Source organism: Corvus cornix, chromosome 4 (assembly GCF_000738735.6).
Source record: "Corvus cornix cornix isolate S_Up_H32 chromosome 4, ASM73873v5, whole genome shotgun sequence".
In the NCBI taxonomy this organism is placed as follows: domain Eukaryota; kingdom Metazoa; phylum Chordata; class Aves; order Passeriformes; family Corvidae; genus Corvus; species Corvus cornix.
Genome location: NC_046334.1, coordinates 63854571 through 63872030, shown reverse-complemented (window position 1 = coordinate 63872030; position 17460 = coordinate 63854571). Strand labels below are relative to the sequence as shown.

The 17460-nt window shown below is 42.8% G+C and overlaps 1 protein-coding gene across 2 annotated transcripts in view; it reads left to right on the top strand.

Moving 5' to 3' along the window:
• The first annotated feature begins 864 nt into the window (after nt 1-864).
• Nucleotides 865-17460, top strand: part of HGFAC (HGF activator) — a 41523-nt gene continuing 24927 nt past the window's right edge. Inside the window, exons 1-7 of one of the 2 annotated variants that reach the window (XM_010401988.4) lie at nt 866-1043; nt 2576-2630; nt 4975-5071; nt 10223-10296; nt 14915-15028; nt 15672-15803; nt 17146-17256. In XM_010401988.4, the coding sequence (XP_010400290.4) occupies nt 978-1043; nt 2576-2630; nt 4975-5071; nt 10223-10296; nt 14915-15028; nt 15672-15803; nt 17146-17256 (649 nt within the window). In that variant the 5' untranslated portion in view covers nt 866-977. Of the gene's footprint in view, nt 1044-2575; nt 2631-4974; nt 5072-10222; nt 10297-14914; nt 15029-15671; nt 15804-17145; nt 17257-17460 lie in introns of both variants that reach the window. The other variant, XM_019287412.3, reaches the window with a different exon arrangement.

Genomic DNA, 17460 nt, shown 5'->3' with positions numbered 1-17460 from the left:
GGGTCAAAAAAATTTAAAAGAATCATATCCCTTCCATAGCTGTGCTGGTGAAACTTCAAACGGCAGCACACAGCTTAAGCAAGGACCATGGTATTCTTTCTGTTGTTGTGGCTCTGGGGATTTTGGGTGTGAAGAGGTGCGGTTCCTGACTGACAGGACATGGCAAAAGCCTCGAGCACAGACACTGTTGTACCAGCCAAACCTGTGAATTTTGGTTGTGGGGCAAGGTGGGGCTGAAATAGACTGCACTGGTGAAATCTCAGTTTTTGCAATACCTTCTGCATCCATGTTAGAAATGATACTACAGTGCAGCTATCTCAGGCAGTTATGAGACCGAGATGGCTTTGCTCAGGTGGTGGCAGAAGGGAGCTTTTTGGTACACAAAATGTGTTATCAAAGTAATGTGTATTTTCTTTCTAACTTTCCCAGTCTGTTGCTGGAAGGCTGCTGTTGCAAATCGCAGCTAGGCAGGTAACCATCTGTTAATGAGTAATCCTTGGTATTGGCATTGATCTGGTCCATATTTTGCAATGTAATGCCAGCTCCTGAGTGGGCTTGCTTGGAGCTCATTGTTGCTATACCATGCTTTTCATTAGCTCCTGAAGAGAAAGAGAAGGGAAACATCTGGGTGATAAATCAGCTCTAGTTACAAGAAACGTTGGATCATCTCCTCTGGATGTGCTCTTCAGTGCTTGCTGGTTAAACCAGGGACCATCTCCAAGGGTCAGGCACTTTGTACACTCTTCACTCCCTGTGGTTTAGGGAGAGTCTCTCCCTACATGGCATTCCCTTCTACCCACAAAGACATTAATGATTAACAACGGTAACAGCTCTGCTTACTTAGAAAACTAAAATACCCTAAAGTCAAGTAAATCACAGTCCCTTGTGAAAGCTCGTTCCTGATTCACCCTCCCACTTCAGCCCAGCCCTGGAAGTTTTCCTCTGCCAGGCAAAACCTTTGTGAGAGGAACGCAAAGATGAAAGTCTGTGCTCCTCTCACTGTTGTCTTGGCTCTGACTCTGAGCAGTGACTGTGCAAGGATGGTAAGTGATTCTTCTGTTTCGGAGTGGTGGATCAGCTATGTGATGCCTGGCAGGACCATGTTGCCTTGGGGTTGGATGAGTGAAGCCACTGAACGGACCCAGAGAAAGAGACATTCAAAGGGATTTGCCAGATGAAGGTTGACACCAGTGCTCACTAAGGGGGGGGGTGTGTCTGTGGGATAGCTGGTGTTAATACCTTTCTCTGTTTAAAGCAATTGCTTACATCTAGGCCTTTCTGTGGAGGAGGAATGGGAGGGGAGGAAGGACCACACAAAAATTGAAATCCTTTAAAAATGTATCTCAGAAATGTGTTGGCACAAACAGGTACCTGCAGTAGCATGGAGGGAGAGTGCTCCACTGCCAGACATTAATGCTCTCTGGTAACTGAACAGGCCAGCTATGTGGCTATCTGGTTCTTTTCAGACTTCTCCCTGCTTCCATGCCAAACCTCTCAGTGTTTTTGCATCATGTGCCTTGTGTCTTTTTTGGGGATATGTCTGCCAAGCACGTGAAGCAGTGCTGAGCAGGCTGTGATGGTTTGAATTTGCTAGTTTGCTTAAACCCCACCATGACCTGGCATCTACCATGGACTAGCAGGGCAGTTAGTCCATTGCTACCTTATGATCAGCCTTATTTCATTAGCTAGGTTAAAACTAGCTCAGATATGCTTAAATGGTGGTATAATCCTAACTGTCTCAGAGAATTACAGAAGTGTGTTCTCAGATATTACGTGCGGGAGCAGAGAGGAATGCTCATGTTCAAGGTAAAGATCATCCCTGGCTGAAGCCATTGCAGACGGCTCAGTGGTGGCAGAGCCTGTGTAGAGTACAAAAACTGCTCTTTCCTCAGAACTGTTCAAGCCCTCTCTATATATCTTAGCAACAGTTTTTTCTTAATTCTCACTTTTTATGTCCCCTGTCCAGTTCTATGTTCATGATGTGCTGCTTCTTCTTTGACTGCTTTTGTGATACTTTGATTTTGCTGTAGTTCAATTGCCAGCACTTTTGGTGAGAGCAGCACTTAGTCTTTTACCATTTTTTTATTATTTCCTGTGGCTTAAAATCAGCTCAGCCTAGTGCTCTTTTCTTGCTGATTGGCAAACCCAAATACAGTTAGAAGTTGGTTTTGTAACTAATGCCCTGGGGGATACAACTAAATAGCAGGAAAAAGCAAATGTTGGGATATTATTTGTAACTGTGAACTGGCCCCAGAGTGCATGTATGCTTCCTGCTGAGAGAAATAGGAGATGTATCCCTTGGCCATAGAAAGAAAAAAATGGAGCAGAGCTTTGGCCTTTGTTGAGTTGTGATGGGTTTTCCTGGTTTAACTGACACCTTTCAAGAGTCTACGTGTATCTACCCTCTTTCACCAGACGGTGCCCCACCAAAAATCACAAGCAAATGATGAGATTTTCTCAGAAACGTTGGGAGAAACACAATTTCAGGGTACCCTGGAAAGTACATTTTTACCAGTAGTATGGTTCCCAGAGTGAATTTGTGTCTCCAATCCACATTCTCTTTTTCTCTTTATAGCACTACAAATCTGGGGCAGGAAGAGGCTCAAATCATGGGTTCACTCGCCCACAAGGTACCAAGTCAAATCCAGTAGGTTTCATGACAGTAAGAACGATTCTGCCTGTCTGTATCTGTGCTGTGCAAGTCGGTAGGAAGCCTGTCTTTGTTTCAACATGAATCAAGATTATAGAATGGTCATGCCACTATTAATTTCTGTGTAAAAGGGAATTTGAGATTCGCTCAGGAATCTCAGGTAATTTTCCTTCAGGTGCAGATTAATGGGAGGGTGCTGATGGGATTTTAGTTTGTCTGAGCTGGTGGGGCTTTATATTAGTTCACAATGTGGTGTGGCTGAAGATGTGCTACAATCCTTAATCAGAGCTGCAGCTGCCCTGTAACTTTCAAGCACATGAACTCTTTGTATGTAGAAGTTCAATTTCTACCGTGGTCTATGATCTCCCTGTGGGAGAAAGGTTTGAGTCACATGCAGCTTTCTGGGTTGCATTTGTTCTGTGGCACCCCAATGATCAGACATCCTGGCTGTGGGAGAGCATTGCAGTTTCCATTTTTAAGGCTTTTATTGTCCTATGCTTTTGCTGTTAAAGGTTACATGCATTGGGCCATTAGCGGTGCCTTTATAGGTTATAACAGTCTTCAGTGGCCTTTGGGATACAATATATCTTCTGAATGGGAATCTATTTTCACAACTCTCCTGCTTTTACTGGAAGGTATCAGACAGAGAAAGCTGATATTGAAACATTTGCTTAATTAGTTCAGAGTATGAAAACAGGGATTGACATGGGGATGTCAGAGGGGATGGCAGTGGCCGTTTCCCACTGATAGAGAAGGAGGCAGTTAGGGAAGATGGAGTGACCTTAATTCCAACTGATTAAGAAAGGGGTTGGACCACAGGGATAGGTGATTTTTTCTGTAATCCTAATGACTGACCTCAGCAGCTCTTTGAGATTGATGCCTTTTCCTGGTTTTAAAATCAAGAGTCAAACACTTGACTCTTAGTGACTTTTTCCCTTCTAATCTAACAAGATTAGAAGGGAAAAAGGGATTTTACCTTGGTATTTATTTTAAGGATCTTTAGGTGCACATGTCCAGGTTGAATGCACCAAAACGCACACCACAATGCCCTCCAAAATATCTGGTATAACATTATAGGTCTTACTAATTAACTAATTAACATATCTATCAAAAATTCTCCAATGAGAGGCTTGAATGAGCCCCCCTCCCCAAGGAGCCTTCCCCTGGATGGTTCTATCTCAGTTTACAGAATGTGTTCTGGAGAGGACCTTGGGGTCTGGGGCACACTAACCCCTAACTATGAAGCTTCTAAAATGTTTAGTCTCCTAGGTGAACAAACAAGTCCAGGAATGTAGGCAAAAAGCACTAAGAATACAGAAGTTATAAAAAGGTATAACAGAGGTATAAAAGGCAAAAAAACCATCATGGCATCAAGATGTCTGGACTTGTGAGGGTTAACAGATATTACAAGAGTGTGCAGGAGCCCCAGCCATCATGGGAGGGGTAAGCTCAGGACAAGGAGCAGTCGTACATCCTCTCTGAGAAATGGAAATGTGCTGTGCTGCCAGTTTGGTTGAATGTCCCATTTCTGTCTTACAGCAGTGGCTGGCTTCCCATTTCAGACTTTGGGATTTCAAAACAGATTGCTTTTAGTTTAATGGTTAAATAAGCTCTGACAGTTTTTCATTGTCTTTTTTGTCTTCAGCCTCTCTCATTCTTAAGACTCATCTTGAAGGATTTTTTCTGATAGACTCCCACTAGCCTTCCTTAAACTCCCACCACCCTTCCTTAGACTGCCATCACTGATGTGGCAAATATAAAACTTGCCCTTTTTAGACACTGGTCCCATTAGTTTCTCCCCATTTGTAAGGAATCTGCTTATCCCAAAGGGAAGGTGGTATGTTCAAAATTATCTCTCTACCCCCAACCTTTAAAACCTTCTTCCTCCCGACTGTTTCTATTTCAGTTAGTACTGTCTGGTTCCTTAATTATTTTAAACAGATATTACAATGTGATATAGAGCCTGAAAGGATACAACTTCAGAAATTATTTTAATATACAATTACAATACTACATAATTAGAAATGGTAATTGCAATTAATGAATATAATTGGGATTTGCTGTACCAGAAATTGCAGTATATTTTGAACTGAAATGATCTGAGATCTTTGTTCCACTGCAGAGTCCATTAATCTTTGTTGATTCAGTCATTATGTAGGATTTTAAGCCTCTTCTTATGCACTAGACATTGCAGAGACACAGAGTCCAGAGCACAGCTGAAAAACTTGCAGATATCTGTCTTCATAATTTCATATAATAGTATATGATATAATTTGTGGGTCGCTTTTCAGCTGCATTACAACTTTTTAATATTTGTATTTCAGTGTTTACAGAGGATGGACGTTCATGCAAATTTCCTTTCCGGTTCGGTGGAAGGTTTTATCACACATGTTTATCAAATATGTTTTCCAGAAAGAAATGGTAAGTTGACATTGCTCATAAATTAAAACAGCATTCAAATGAAAATGTCATCCTTTTAGTGCTTTAATCTTGCTCTTAGGATAATTAACAGGAGCTTGGTGTTGTGCCCAAGGAGACTGGTGCAGTTCTCCTGCTGATAGTCATGGTGCTCGGGTCAAGGCTTGTGCTCAGGGGGAAGGGAGCCCTGGCACTGCGTTTCCACGGCCACAGGAAGGTCACGAACTGCAGAAATGTTTCCTCGCTGCCCTTCCGATTGGAACTGCAACTTCCATGAGTGACAAGAGCTAGTACAGAAAAAGCAGGACTGAAAAACGACCTGATAGAAACCCTCTGCTGAGGGAGAAAGGAGAGATACAGACGCCTGTGAGAGAGGACACTTGGTTAAGGGGCTGTTTGATTTGTGCAGGCTGTACTTGTACTGCAGCAGAGACCATCTGATTTTTGAGGAAAGCTGTTTTCTCCCCGCCCCCACGTCTCTAATTTCTATCCAGACTGGCACTAGAACCCCTTTGGACAGTGCAGTACAACTCCTGTTTGTTGGGTAATGATTTATTCTACTAGTGTGTTTCAGGCCAGGTCTCCTTCTTTTGTGCAAAGGTTACTCTTTTACTTTTGCAGAAGCTGTTAGAGGTATTCATGATTCATTTTGGGAGTAGGGGCAGTCAGGTGGGAACCCTACTGAATTAAAGCACTGAATAAAAAAGATAAACTTTGCAGACAAACTCATATGATAGGCATATATTAACTGAAATCAAAGGCAACAAAGCAGAGAATATGTGGGTACCAGTAATGTCAAAATTATGCCCAGATGAGCCATGTGAAAGGCAAACACTTGCATGCTTTCAGGGTGGAGATAATATTTTAGAGTTTATTTTACTCGCCCAGGAAGGGCAGAACTCCCATTTTTTATACTGGACTGTCTAATTTTTTGGTGATCTGTTTTTCTGATGACACATCTGTTTCAAGTGTAAGTGCTGGTGTAATGTAAACAACACAACACAAATCTGTTTACACAAATAGACACCGAGCTTCAGGCTAGGAAACCACTTCAGAATTTCCCCAATATCCACACATACAGTCCAGCTAAGAGAAGCCTCCAGGAAACAAGAATTTGAGACTATCTTAACTAAAGAAAGGGAACTGGAATAATTTTCCAGTTTGAACCCTGTTTTTGATGAACTGTAGCCGCAAAGAGTTTGACCTTTGGACTCACTTAATTTCATGCAATGCTTAAGAGGGATCCTGTTAATACATGACACTGTGTATTTGCTTTTGGCCAGTTAGGCCACAGAAATGGAAAAAACTGTGAATGGATGGGATCCAATGTTAGAGCACACTTTAGAGCTGACCTTGAACAACTTGCTTTTATGCTTCCGACTTTTTAAAAGCCATTTACAAGCGGGGAGACGAGGAGGAGGACAGCTGGAGTTATTTGGTTTTGACAGACCATTTCACCCTATGGGTGACCTTCTGACCAGTGTTTGCTCATCACTCATAAGCTAAAAGCAACTTAACGTGTGACTTCAGGCACAGAGATGCCGGGAAAAGAGCCCTGAATAGCAGTTGGGAAACCTGCTCTGTGCATTTTTGTGTGACTTGGCACTAACCCAGGCTTGACTTACACCAAATAACTGATCCCAGGGGACCTGGTAGGCAGCAGGTGAGGGCAAGGCTTGTGCCCTTCCTGCCTCCTGCAAGCTGCTAGTAAGGGATGATGGGAGGCTGGGTCCAAACTGCCTCTTTGTGGGTGAATGCAAGGAAACCAGACCAAGAGAGCACTGACTTATGCATTTAAGTTCATGTCCTCAGTCCTCATGTCATACTTTAAGTCAGGACTACAGGCAGGACTTTACAGTGCAGGCCAAACCTCACTCAAATTTGCTTTAATTTTATGTTTTCTCATACTACATATGACACAGGAAATGTGTTTCAACATTAATCTGCTCCTGACCACAGAAAGCTCTCCTTACTTTCTTTGAGAGCAACTAACAAGTTGTATCTTTATAAATATTTATTGAAAATACAGGAAAGAAGACAAAATAATTACAGTATTTAAATAACAGACTTCCTTTAACAGCATCCTGTATTGCATTTCCCCTTAATTATAATCTGTTTTCACAGAAAAATTTCTATTTAGTGGCCTATTACCAAGTCTTACATGGTATCTTTCTAAAGATATAGTGTAAATTTTCCTTTTGTGCTGAGGAGAAAAAGACTCAACTAGAATGTCTACTGAATTTCATTGGTACCTCCAGAAAGACAGAGCAGTGCAGGGACAGACAAAATGGGGGTGCAATGAACACTTGTGAGATCAAAAGGGGAGGGTGGTCTGAACTGGACCAAGCTGTGGCTGCAGGAAAGCTGCCAGCACCCTGTCCCTGGGTCCCAGGGTGGGATGGGTTCCTCAGATTCTGCTCAAGGGGAATGGCAAAAGCAGAAAAAGGCAGGAAGGGCACAAGCCTTGCCCTCACCTGCTGCCTACCAGGTCCCCTTAAGATGGAATGGCAAAAGCAGACCTTGCCTGAGATATAAATTGGAAGGTGTTGATTCATACCCTGCAGAACCCTTATCCTGTGCTTGAGGTCTGGATGTCTGGGTCCCCTGTGCAAGAGTGACCTTAGGTCTGTGTAGGAAGGGCATGATCTTATCATCTTCCCTGGAAACAAGAAGATAACTTTTGATACTTTGGCCACAGACTGAAAACAGTGCAGAGGAGGGCTTTTGGCCAGCTGGATTACAAGGTGGGTAGTTTATGACAGTCCTGGGAAGGAGAAGTACGTGTGGGTTGAGCTGGGAGATGTCAAGCATCAGACTCTGAATTTTCCTGGAGCTGGTGGTGGTTGGTCTGGTGTTGTCAGGCAAAGTCTGGCCATGTCTCATGGTCAGAACAACACCTGAAAAGGTCTCAGGCAACCTCCAAGTCTCAAACATGGTGACAACACCAAGTGTGATGGCAGAGCTCTTTCCTTACACCTGTCTGCCTCTGGCCTGGGGCTTTGCTTGTTCTCTGAAACATCCTATTATTCTCCAAAACATCCTGTTGTTAAGGCTCCCTATGCTCCTGATGGGAAAAACAGCCTACTTTATCCTGCCTGCCAGTTAGGCCTCATCTGTGACATGCACTTTTATTTATCCATTCCCATGTTGTTTATCATGCATGGGTTTAAAATGTTATTTAAATCAATCCCTCATAGTGGACTTTTCTGGTGTACTGAGTTCAGTATCTTTGTCTTAATGTTTTCACTCCTATGTTAACAATTTTATATGACAGGCTGATGTAAAGACATATGCTATCCCATAAATTTTAAGTGTGGGCTCATTTGAAAATAGCATAAAGAAATAATAAGGCCATTGGGTTGGTTTTGCTGCTGGAGATAACATTCCACAAGACTGAAATGTCACCACGTTTTTGGTAAGCCCCCAATCAAAGAAAACATTTCTAAAAGAAAAGGAGGGAGACAAGTGAAATAGCTTTGAGGATGAGCTGAGGTCCTCCCAGAGAGTGAGAGATCTGTGGTGGAAAATATAAAAGTATTATGTGACTGTGCAAGAAGCTTAGCACCAAGGAGGCAGCTTGACATCACAAGGGAGGACCAACCTCGTTGTAGTCACTGCAAGGCGATAGGGAAGGACAGGCTGTGGAGATCATCGAGTGGGAGGACCACTGGTTTGTGGAGAGCTGGTAGAAAAAGCCTCCGTCAGGGTCTCTGACAACAAAAAACCTTTTAAGATGGAAAAATTTGAGTTTTGCCTTTGGTTAGAACTTGGCTGCTGCTGAAAAGAGATACAAGCAGTGCTGAAGACACTTTTAACTCATTCATCATCTTCATCCTCATGCATACTAGACTACTCTTTAAAGAAAGCACAGTCCGCTTCCCACTGAAGAATCACTGAGGAATTTCCATCAACTCCCAGCAGTTGCACCAGCCTTAATTCCTGTGACAGAACAGCCTCTTCAAGTATGTGCCAAGTTAATCTGCACCAGACTACCAAGCACATCTTTTAGTGCACCTTATATAATTGAGGTCACCAAACTTAATACACATGGCCTATTCAGATGCTCCATTCGAATGATGCATCTTAAATACCACATAGCATCTAATTAAGAAGGAAAGTAGGGCAGTTAAAATGTAGACGTGCACTGCAAAAAAATTTCAATCTAACTTGTGACATCTTAGGGTGAAGAAATTAATCACACAACTGCTCAGGGTATGATAAAACCATGCATAATGAAGATAGATCATCAGGCATATTAAATAAACTCCAGTTTCTTCTAATGCCAGGTAGCTGATATCTATTATTCTGCATTAGAACTGGTCAGGGAGGATGTTTTGGTGGATGGTGCATTGAGACAGGACTTGGACCTCCAAGGTTCAGCCTATGTTCAGTCACATGCTCCCTATGTGGCCTTGGGGAAGCCTACAAATCTACTTCTGCAAATGAGGAATAGCAGCTCAGTGCTCCTTGGAGTGCTCTGAGCCTCAGAGATAACAGGCTGAGGTAACAGACCGCCGGTGAGGGTGCGCAGGACTCAGTCCCCTGCTCTGAAAAAAGGAGAGGTTTTATCTGTGTGTTTGGAAATCACCACCGTGTCAGTTATTTCCTCATTTCATCTTGCAAGTTCCAAAATAAGAATGCTTTAAAGGAACTGAGTGTGAAAAGGGTGAAATATGCTTGTTACTGAAAGTCAGGAAAAGTCCCTCTGTGGACAGTCTCCTGCCTCCACAGATTATTACAGTAGCTGTCAGGCATCAAAAATGGGCTGGGTCCTGTTTTGCTTGTTTTGTAATGAGTAAAGAAGACACAATTAATTTGCTTTGGTTTTGTTTCTTATTTCTGTCTTTCATTTTCTAATCCCAGAAATAGAAAGGATGTTGGGTTTTTCTGGAGGATTCATTGAAAATCCCAGGTTCTGCATTTACATTTCATTTTTAATCTGTTTTTCATTTGAGAGAAGTGGAGCAGAGCAACTTTAACAGAAGAAAGCATATTTTTTCCTCTGCTCTTAAGAGAATTTGAATGACACTGATGCTAATTAGAAAAAAACGAGCATGAATTTCCAGGTTGCCAGAGTGTGAAGGCCTTGTAGTTTCAGTGCAAACATCCAGGTTGTTTAAAGCTGCACTAAGCTGCGCCTTTGATTCTTTTCAGGTGTTCAACAACACATAACTTTGACCGGGACAGGAGATGGGGACACTGTGCTTTGTTGCCCAGAGACCACTCAGGTAAGGCGAGCCATTGCTGAGTTGCTCCAGATATCTGGCTCCTACTTTGCCACCTGTGGGAAGCAGGCCCAGTCCGTTCAGTTCAACTTTTATTTGTGTACACAGAGCCAGCCTTCACATCAGCTCTTTCCATAATCTCTCTGTGATGCTGCACAACCATAGCATTAGACTGTGGATATCACTCAGTCTTTAATTCACTCTCTGTTGACTAACTCAAAGTCACGGAGAGAAATTATGGTAATGCCAGCATGGAAATCTGAACTTCCACTGGAGCCGAACACAAAGGTGATCGTCTCCTCCCTCATGGCTTGGATGTGCCTTTTCACTTTTCATTCATTTAAGCAGCTGCATTTTCTGTCTGTTTGACCAGTTAGTTTTTTAGAAGGCACAGAAACCTTTGACACCCGGTACAACACAAAGCCATCACTTCCAGCTGTCCTTTCTTGAGATCTCATGGGAAAGGGCAGATCTCAAACCCAGACTTGCTTGAGCTTTGGGCTGTGTCAGAGAAGGTAAGAGGCCAGACGTGTTCATTACAGGAGTCCTGAGGGATAATGAAAGGATTACTTAGCTGAGCAGCTCTGTGGCTTCATGTGGTCACCACACTCCAGTGCTACAATTACCTCATTGCGAAAGTCTGTCTACAAGGGGAAGTCAAGGTCTGTGGCAAAGTCTCCTTTATACATAAAAGTCACTTTAATTGACACACTGGGCGAAAGTTTACCTGGGAATATGCATCCTGTCCTCAGCAGTCCCTCGGTCACTGGCCTTTGCTTATCTCTGTCTCCCCGGCTCCATGTTTCATGAGCTGGATGCTGGGGAATCTCATTTTATAAGGTACATACATATCTAATTCTTAATTCTTACAGCCACAGACCAGCTTGAAAAATTGGGTGTTGTGCTGGTTGAATTTGATGCCCCTGAGGCTTTTTTTGGATCTGTGTCTAAATGCTGATCATGTTCCTCTTTTTGCCATCTCACTATTTTCAAATGTGACCTGTCTTATTTAGTCTGCGGGATATGACCAATAGCCTTAGATATTCACTTCCCACTTTCAAATGAAGGGCATTTTCCACCATCCCCTTTCAGGGAGTTCTCCGCAGTGTCAGGAGTCTTATTGCCAAGCTGATTGCAATCTACCAGAGCACTTGAAAAGCCAAGTTAGCTGAATCATGCTGACAGTCTAAAATTAAACAGTGCAGAGCATTCCTTTTTAAAACATAACTACTTTAAATTATTTTCCAGCCTGGCTTTAAAACAGATTAACAGTAGATCAGAGGCAAGTGACCTAGCCCCAAAACAAGCAGCAATGTATACGACTGAGTAACGCGTGTCAGACATGAACATAGACTTTCTGGGCAGTACATGCACTTAGTTATTCATGAGTGGCTTCCCAGAGCTTAAAACATTGGTGGCTGTGACATGTGATTGCTTTAATCCACCAGTGAAATACTCACTGTGATGGTGACAGCTGGCTCACTCAAGGAGACTCTTCCAGGAGCTGAAAGAGCTCTCCAAGCCTAGTGTTGCGTATCTGGGGGTGCCTTGAGCCACATCTGTCCCTCTGTCTGCACATCACCATTATCCTTCCAGACATCTGTCTGCCTGCAGGCCTTTTTGGGCTTCTGGCTCATTTTTGCCTGTTACCCACAAGAGTCTTGGTTAGGGTGGGTTGGAACAAGAAAGCCACCCTGTCTGCCTGCCAGGGTATCTCTGTCGATGTACCCTAACATCATTGAGGGCTTTTCCTGGCTAATGGTTTTCCCCCAGGAAAAAAAAAAAGAAGGGTTATATATGTGAGAGAGGAAAGGAAAGAAAAAAATGGATGGGGTAGATGGAAGAGATCACTGCTGGCTGTTGCAAAATAAAAAAACCCCTTTATTTCTGCAAGCATTTAGAATTTTTAAAAATTAAATAAAAGGTTTTTAGCTGTTATTTTATTTAGAAACATAAGTCTACTTAGTTTTTTTTTTAAGCAGCAAGCACTATATTTTGACTTGGGAGATGTTCAACGGACCATTAACCATAGCTTAAAGAGAAAAGGTTTATGGTGAGGTTGGAAGGAAAAGCAACATAATGGATGAAGGAAATTTCAAGCAAAAGGAGGAAAATTTACCTGCTGTGGAGAAAATAAGCAGTCAAACTGAACAATGCTGATTTTTAAAATGTGTGAAATAATACAATTTTTTTTGGAAAAAATCCACTAAAGTATTAAATCTTTGGGTGAATTTTTCTTGAAAAACAACAAAACATGGAATTTCAGGGAGAGAGTATCCTTTGGCCATGAGAGGTTGGTGAGCAGTGTATCCATTGGCATGGAGAAAGAGCTGCTTTAGAGCAAAGGTTGAAGCACAAACTCTCTCCAGGCCAAGAATACCACATGTATGTGACGAGTCATCTTCAAAATGTTGGAGGTGCTTACAAATCAATGTTAAGCAAGCGTCGGAGTCTTTGATCCAGAAAAACACATATGCCAAATTCAAGGGAAAGTTTAACCAAGAAGCTTTTAGCTTTAGGGTGATGTGAAGCTTGGGTATGAAGTTTCTGCTGGAGGGAGGTGTTAGTACTGCATACACATGGGCGCGCTGGGCTGTGCATGCTTAGCTCACATATATGTTCACATATCCATAAATGTGCAATGCCCCTATAGGTGCAACTTCCAGGTCTTGGGCAGTCTGGTAGAACTACTGCTCTGAATGTCTGGAAATCCTGGACAAATGGCCAAAACCCCAGGGAGGCCCAGACATGGAGAAAAAAGTGCCAGACAGTATTTTTAAGATTCCTCTGGACTGATAGGGAAAGAAGAAGTAGAGTGGTGTGGGCTGTGCAGGCAGGAGGAAGAGACATCATCCCAGGAGGAGCTCCAAGGAAGGTGGGTGGCAGAAACAGAAAGTTTTTGTTGGGAAATATGGACAGAAAGGTGAGACAAGGCTACTGCTCATTCAGCAGAGATTTGCAGAGGTGAAGCTGCAGTCAAGATGAGTGCTAGCAAGCATGGAGTGTTTTACCCGTGCCTTAGGTGCCTCAGACAGTGCTGAGAAAGTGTGGACTTGGCACTGCCCAGTTAATGGATAGTTAATGGTGGGCAGGATTCCCCACTGGGAACTGAAATGTGTCCATATGCTTATGAGCAGAAGTTGTTCTTGGACTCCAGGAAAGATACAGAGCAACACAGAACATGCCTGGAAGGTCAGACTGGAGTGGTGGGTGGGATGTTGCGAGGGACAGATTGAGAAAGAAATGAATGGCTGGAAGTCCTTTTTGCAGATTTAACAAGGGTACAAAAAATTTCTTGAGCATTTGTTACAGCAGAAGATGGCTTGGAGATCAAGTAATGGTTTGGATGTGTGGGAATAGGAAATACATGATTTTCCCTTGAGGAAACATTACAGCACTAGAAGTTTCATAACTATCAACAGCAGGAAGAGTAGGAATGTCACTGACTTTACTTGCTTTCCCTTGATGTTATTCTGGATTGAATTTACCAGTGAATACACCCAGACCTGCTATCTGATAGGAATTACATCACTCCCTTCTGAAATAAATATTTTGATCCATGCAGGGGAACCTCAGATATACACTGCTGTAGCAAGCTTCAGGATGCACCCTTTGTGCTTCACTTCAGCCCTGGTCGTGTGTGCCTGTGCCTCTGTATGTTGCACCCCATGCTCAGGACACACTGTCTAGCTGAAGAAGCACCTGGATTGAGTAACTCTGCAGTTGGCCTAGCAGAGTCTGACTAGCATTAAAAAGGAAAATTTGAATGCAGACAAGCTGTTGGGCCAGCTCTGAAGCAGGTGTAAACATGCTGTTGGTTAACTTCAGGGGAGGTACATCCCTTGGCACTGCCTGAAATCAGAAACACTGCCTGACCGGCAAGACTCTTCTACTTTTGCATTGTACATTGCCAAGTAAAGCTTCTATTTCAGGAGTTGTCCTGGCACATACCTCCTCTTCCATGACATTTTCACATCATTTAGAAAATTCCTTAGTAAATGGAGATAAGCTATACTGGTCCAGTTTTAATCTTTCTTGGCCGGCTTTATTTGGATGTGCTGTGGTTTGCTTTATAATTTCCCCCTTGGTTCCAGCTGCCGTTAGTTTTAGACATATTCCAAAATCCCACAGCAAACTCTTCTGTCGAGGGTTGTCCTTTGTTTAGTTTGAAAGGGATGCCTGATCCGGTGGTGGATGTTGCAATGAGAGCGCTGCGGGGCAGGAAGCCGGGCAGAGGCAGAGCTGCAGCCTTCCTCCCTCCCCAGTGTAAAGGCATAGCTCCATCTTGTGGGCACCTGTCCCATCTTCTTCCTCACCACAGTGCCAGCTCTGGTGACTTCAGATGTGCCAGGACCTACCCCCTTCAGGCAACTTAGTCCGGGAGGAGAAGGTTCAGCTCAGTGATTTACCATATAGTTTTTAACAGCTGTTAAAAACTGGATAGCTGTTTTACAGCTGGAAACAAACCCACTGTCAGTTGGTTGGATAAACTTTGTTTTAGGTTAATAGGTGGTATTAAACCCACCATGCATTGAACCAAAAGCATTTATGTATCCAAAGGGACAAAACATGACTTATACCTCATACTTGTTAACAACAACTTCTTATGTGGCCTCTCTAGATCACTGTGCAGACAACCCATGCCAAAACGGAGGGACCTGTTCTCTCACTCATAGCCATAGGATGTACCACTGCACCTGTCCTGAGGAATTCACAGGCGAGGACTGTCAGCTGAGTAAGTATCTTCTTCCACGAGTGTTACAACATGAAATATGAATAGTAAGTAGAGCTCATTAATGTTTGCTTAATGAAAAGGTAGTGCTGTTGTGATGGGAGAGACCACTGCAGCATGAATGTTTGTGTAGGTGGATTTCCAAATGGTTATGACAGACAATCCATTCCTGACAGGACAACTGAAAATAGCTTGACTGTGCAATTATAAATGGAAGTATGCTCTGAGCATGGGAAACACAAAAAGCCTCTTTCCCTTCCTTTGCTGATTTTAAGATTTAAATATCCCTTGCATGCTGGGAAATTACAAATACCTAGTAGGCAGGGCACAGAGACGTGAAAAAGCAGCACAATTTCAGGTGATGCCTTAGCCCTTATGTATATGCACATATTGGGTACAGTGATGCTGTTCTGCTTACAGGGCTTTAGGAGAAAGCCACCTCTGTCTCGAGGTTCCTGGAGCTGCTGCTCTAGTGGCTCAGTGCCTCCACACGATGGAGGCTGGCTAGCTTGAGAAGCACTGTCAACAAACATGGATCTTCTCAACAAGAAAAAAGGGATGAGAAGGGAATGATGGAGATTGTGGTGCTGTTTCTTGCAAGAAATAACATCTGAAAACTTGTGTTGTTTGTAAAACTTCATTTCAGAGAAATGTTTTGACAACAGTCTCTATGAATTCTTTGATGAGGGTGCGAGCTGGTCAAGAGTCCAACAAGGAGTAGTGGAGCAGTGCATGTGTGTGAACGGCCAGAGCGAGTGTGGGCGTGTTGAACACAAAAGTAAGGCACTATTTTGTATCACAGCTGTAGGTCTGCATGGAGGGGGGATAAAGGACAGTGAGGGTATTGAAGCCTGAGTGGTGTTACACACCCTTTCTGTGAGCTGCCCTTGCAGCTCATGTACCCTCTCTAAAAGACAATATCTATCTTTTCAAGTGTGAACAGTTATACTGACCCAGGAAATCCCTTCATCCTTATTTGAGGAAGCAATTATTTGCATTATGTTGAACTTTAGGGACACACTTCAGTGTTTTCCTTTGGAGGGATGAAACCCTGATTTGCAGCATGTAAGAATATGAAACAGGTTATATAGCAGAGTGGTAAAATTTCTTCTCCAAAACTATAATCTGCCTGAGAGGCACACCCTGCACACCGATAATCACTTTGTATTGCTATTTCACCTCTGTGTTTCTTCCCAAGCCCATCCCATTCTTGAATTGCCAGCATGTAAACTTTACCCATCTCCATTATCCCACAAGGCCTGCACTGGCCCCAGAGTCCCCATGATTTTTGGCCCATTCCTTTTGGGGGTGATGCTTATGTTATGAAGCCTCCTCCTTGTTTTGGGGCTGCCAGGAACCCAACACCCTGGCCAGCCAGCACAGGACATACACTTTGGGTTATCACCTATCTGATGAAGCCAGCACAGCACCTTTCATTTGGAAGGAAAGATGTTGAGAAGAAAACCATGCCTCACCTATACACGTGCTCTGGTATGGCTATTCTGTTACTCAGTCTGGCTAACTTTTACCCTGCCTGGATTCACAAGTAAGTCACAGTACAAATAAGTTTCATAAAAGTCCTTTGAAATACTTAGGTGCTTTTATTCCCACCTTATGTAACTGGAAACTAAATTATGGAGAGTCAGTGGCTTTCTAGGACATTGGGAGTCCAAGGGGGAGTTGGGAAATTTGATAGTACTTCCCAATCACAGATCTTAAATATGTAACTGAGCTCCCTACTGCATATGTTATTATAAATTCTAATAGAGCTCAGTGGCAAGACTGGAACTGGCAGAACCCTCCACAGAGAAAGAAGTGTTAATACCATCACCACTAGTAATAATAATCACCACCCCCATTTTAGCTATTGTTTGTTGATAATGTCTTTCAATAGCTGATATTATCTAATAGCAGTGAAAACAATGAGACAGACCTTAGTGGGCAGAAATCAGTTGAATTTCCTTTAATTTATCACAAGTGTAGGTCTGAGATAAGCAAAACAGAAAAACTTCCCTCAAATGCATATGCACAGGGGAGATGTACTAGATTAAGTTAAAACGGACTGATTCTTTTGAATAATTTGTACCTTTGGTTTGATCTTTTGTTGTGTTTTCTTGTAGGTTGTATTCATGCTTCTTGCATGAATGGTGGAGAGTGCAAGATGGTTGCCTCCACTGGGCAAATAGTATGTGATTGCAAAGAAAATTATGCAGGAAAGTATTGCAATATTGGTAAGTATAACAACCTACAGGCAGATGGAAATTAGGAGTTTTCATCTGGGTGTGAACCTGGTGGGTTTGGCTCTGTGTTGTATTCTGTATTTGAGGACATTTCTTGTAACAACTGAAGAGTAACACAGAACAAATGTTTAATGCATTTCTCCAGTGTAAAACATAACACACAGTTCACACTCTGATTCTAAAAATATTTTTTTC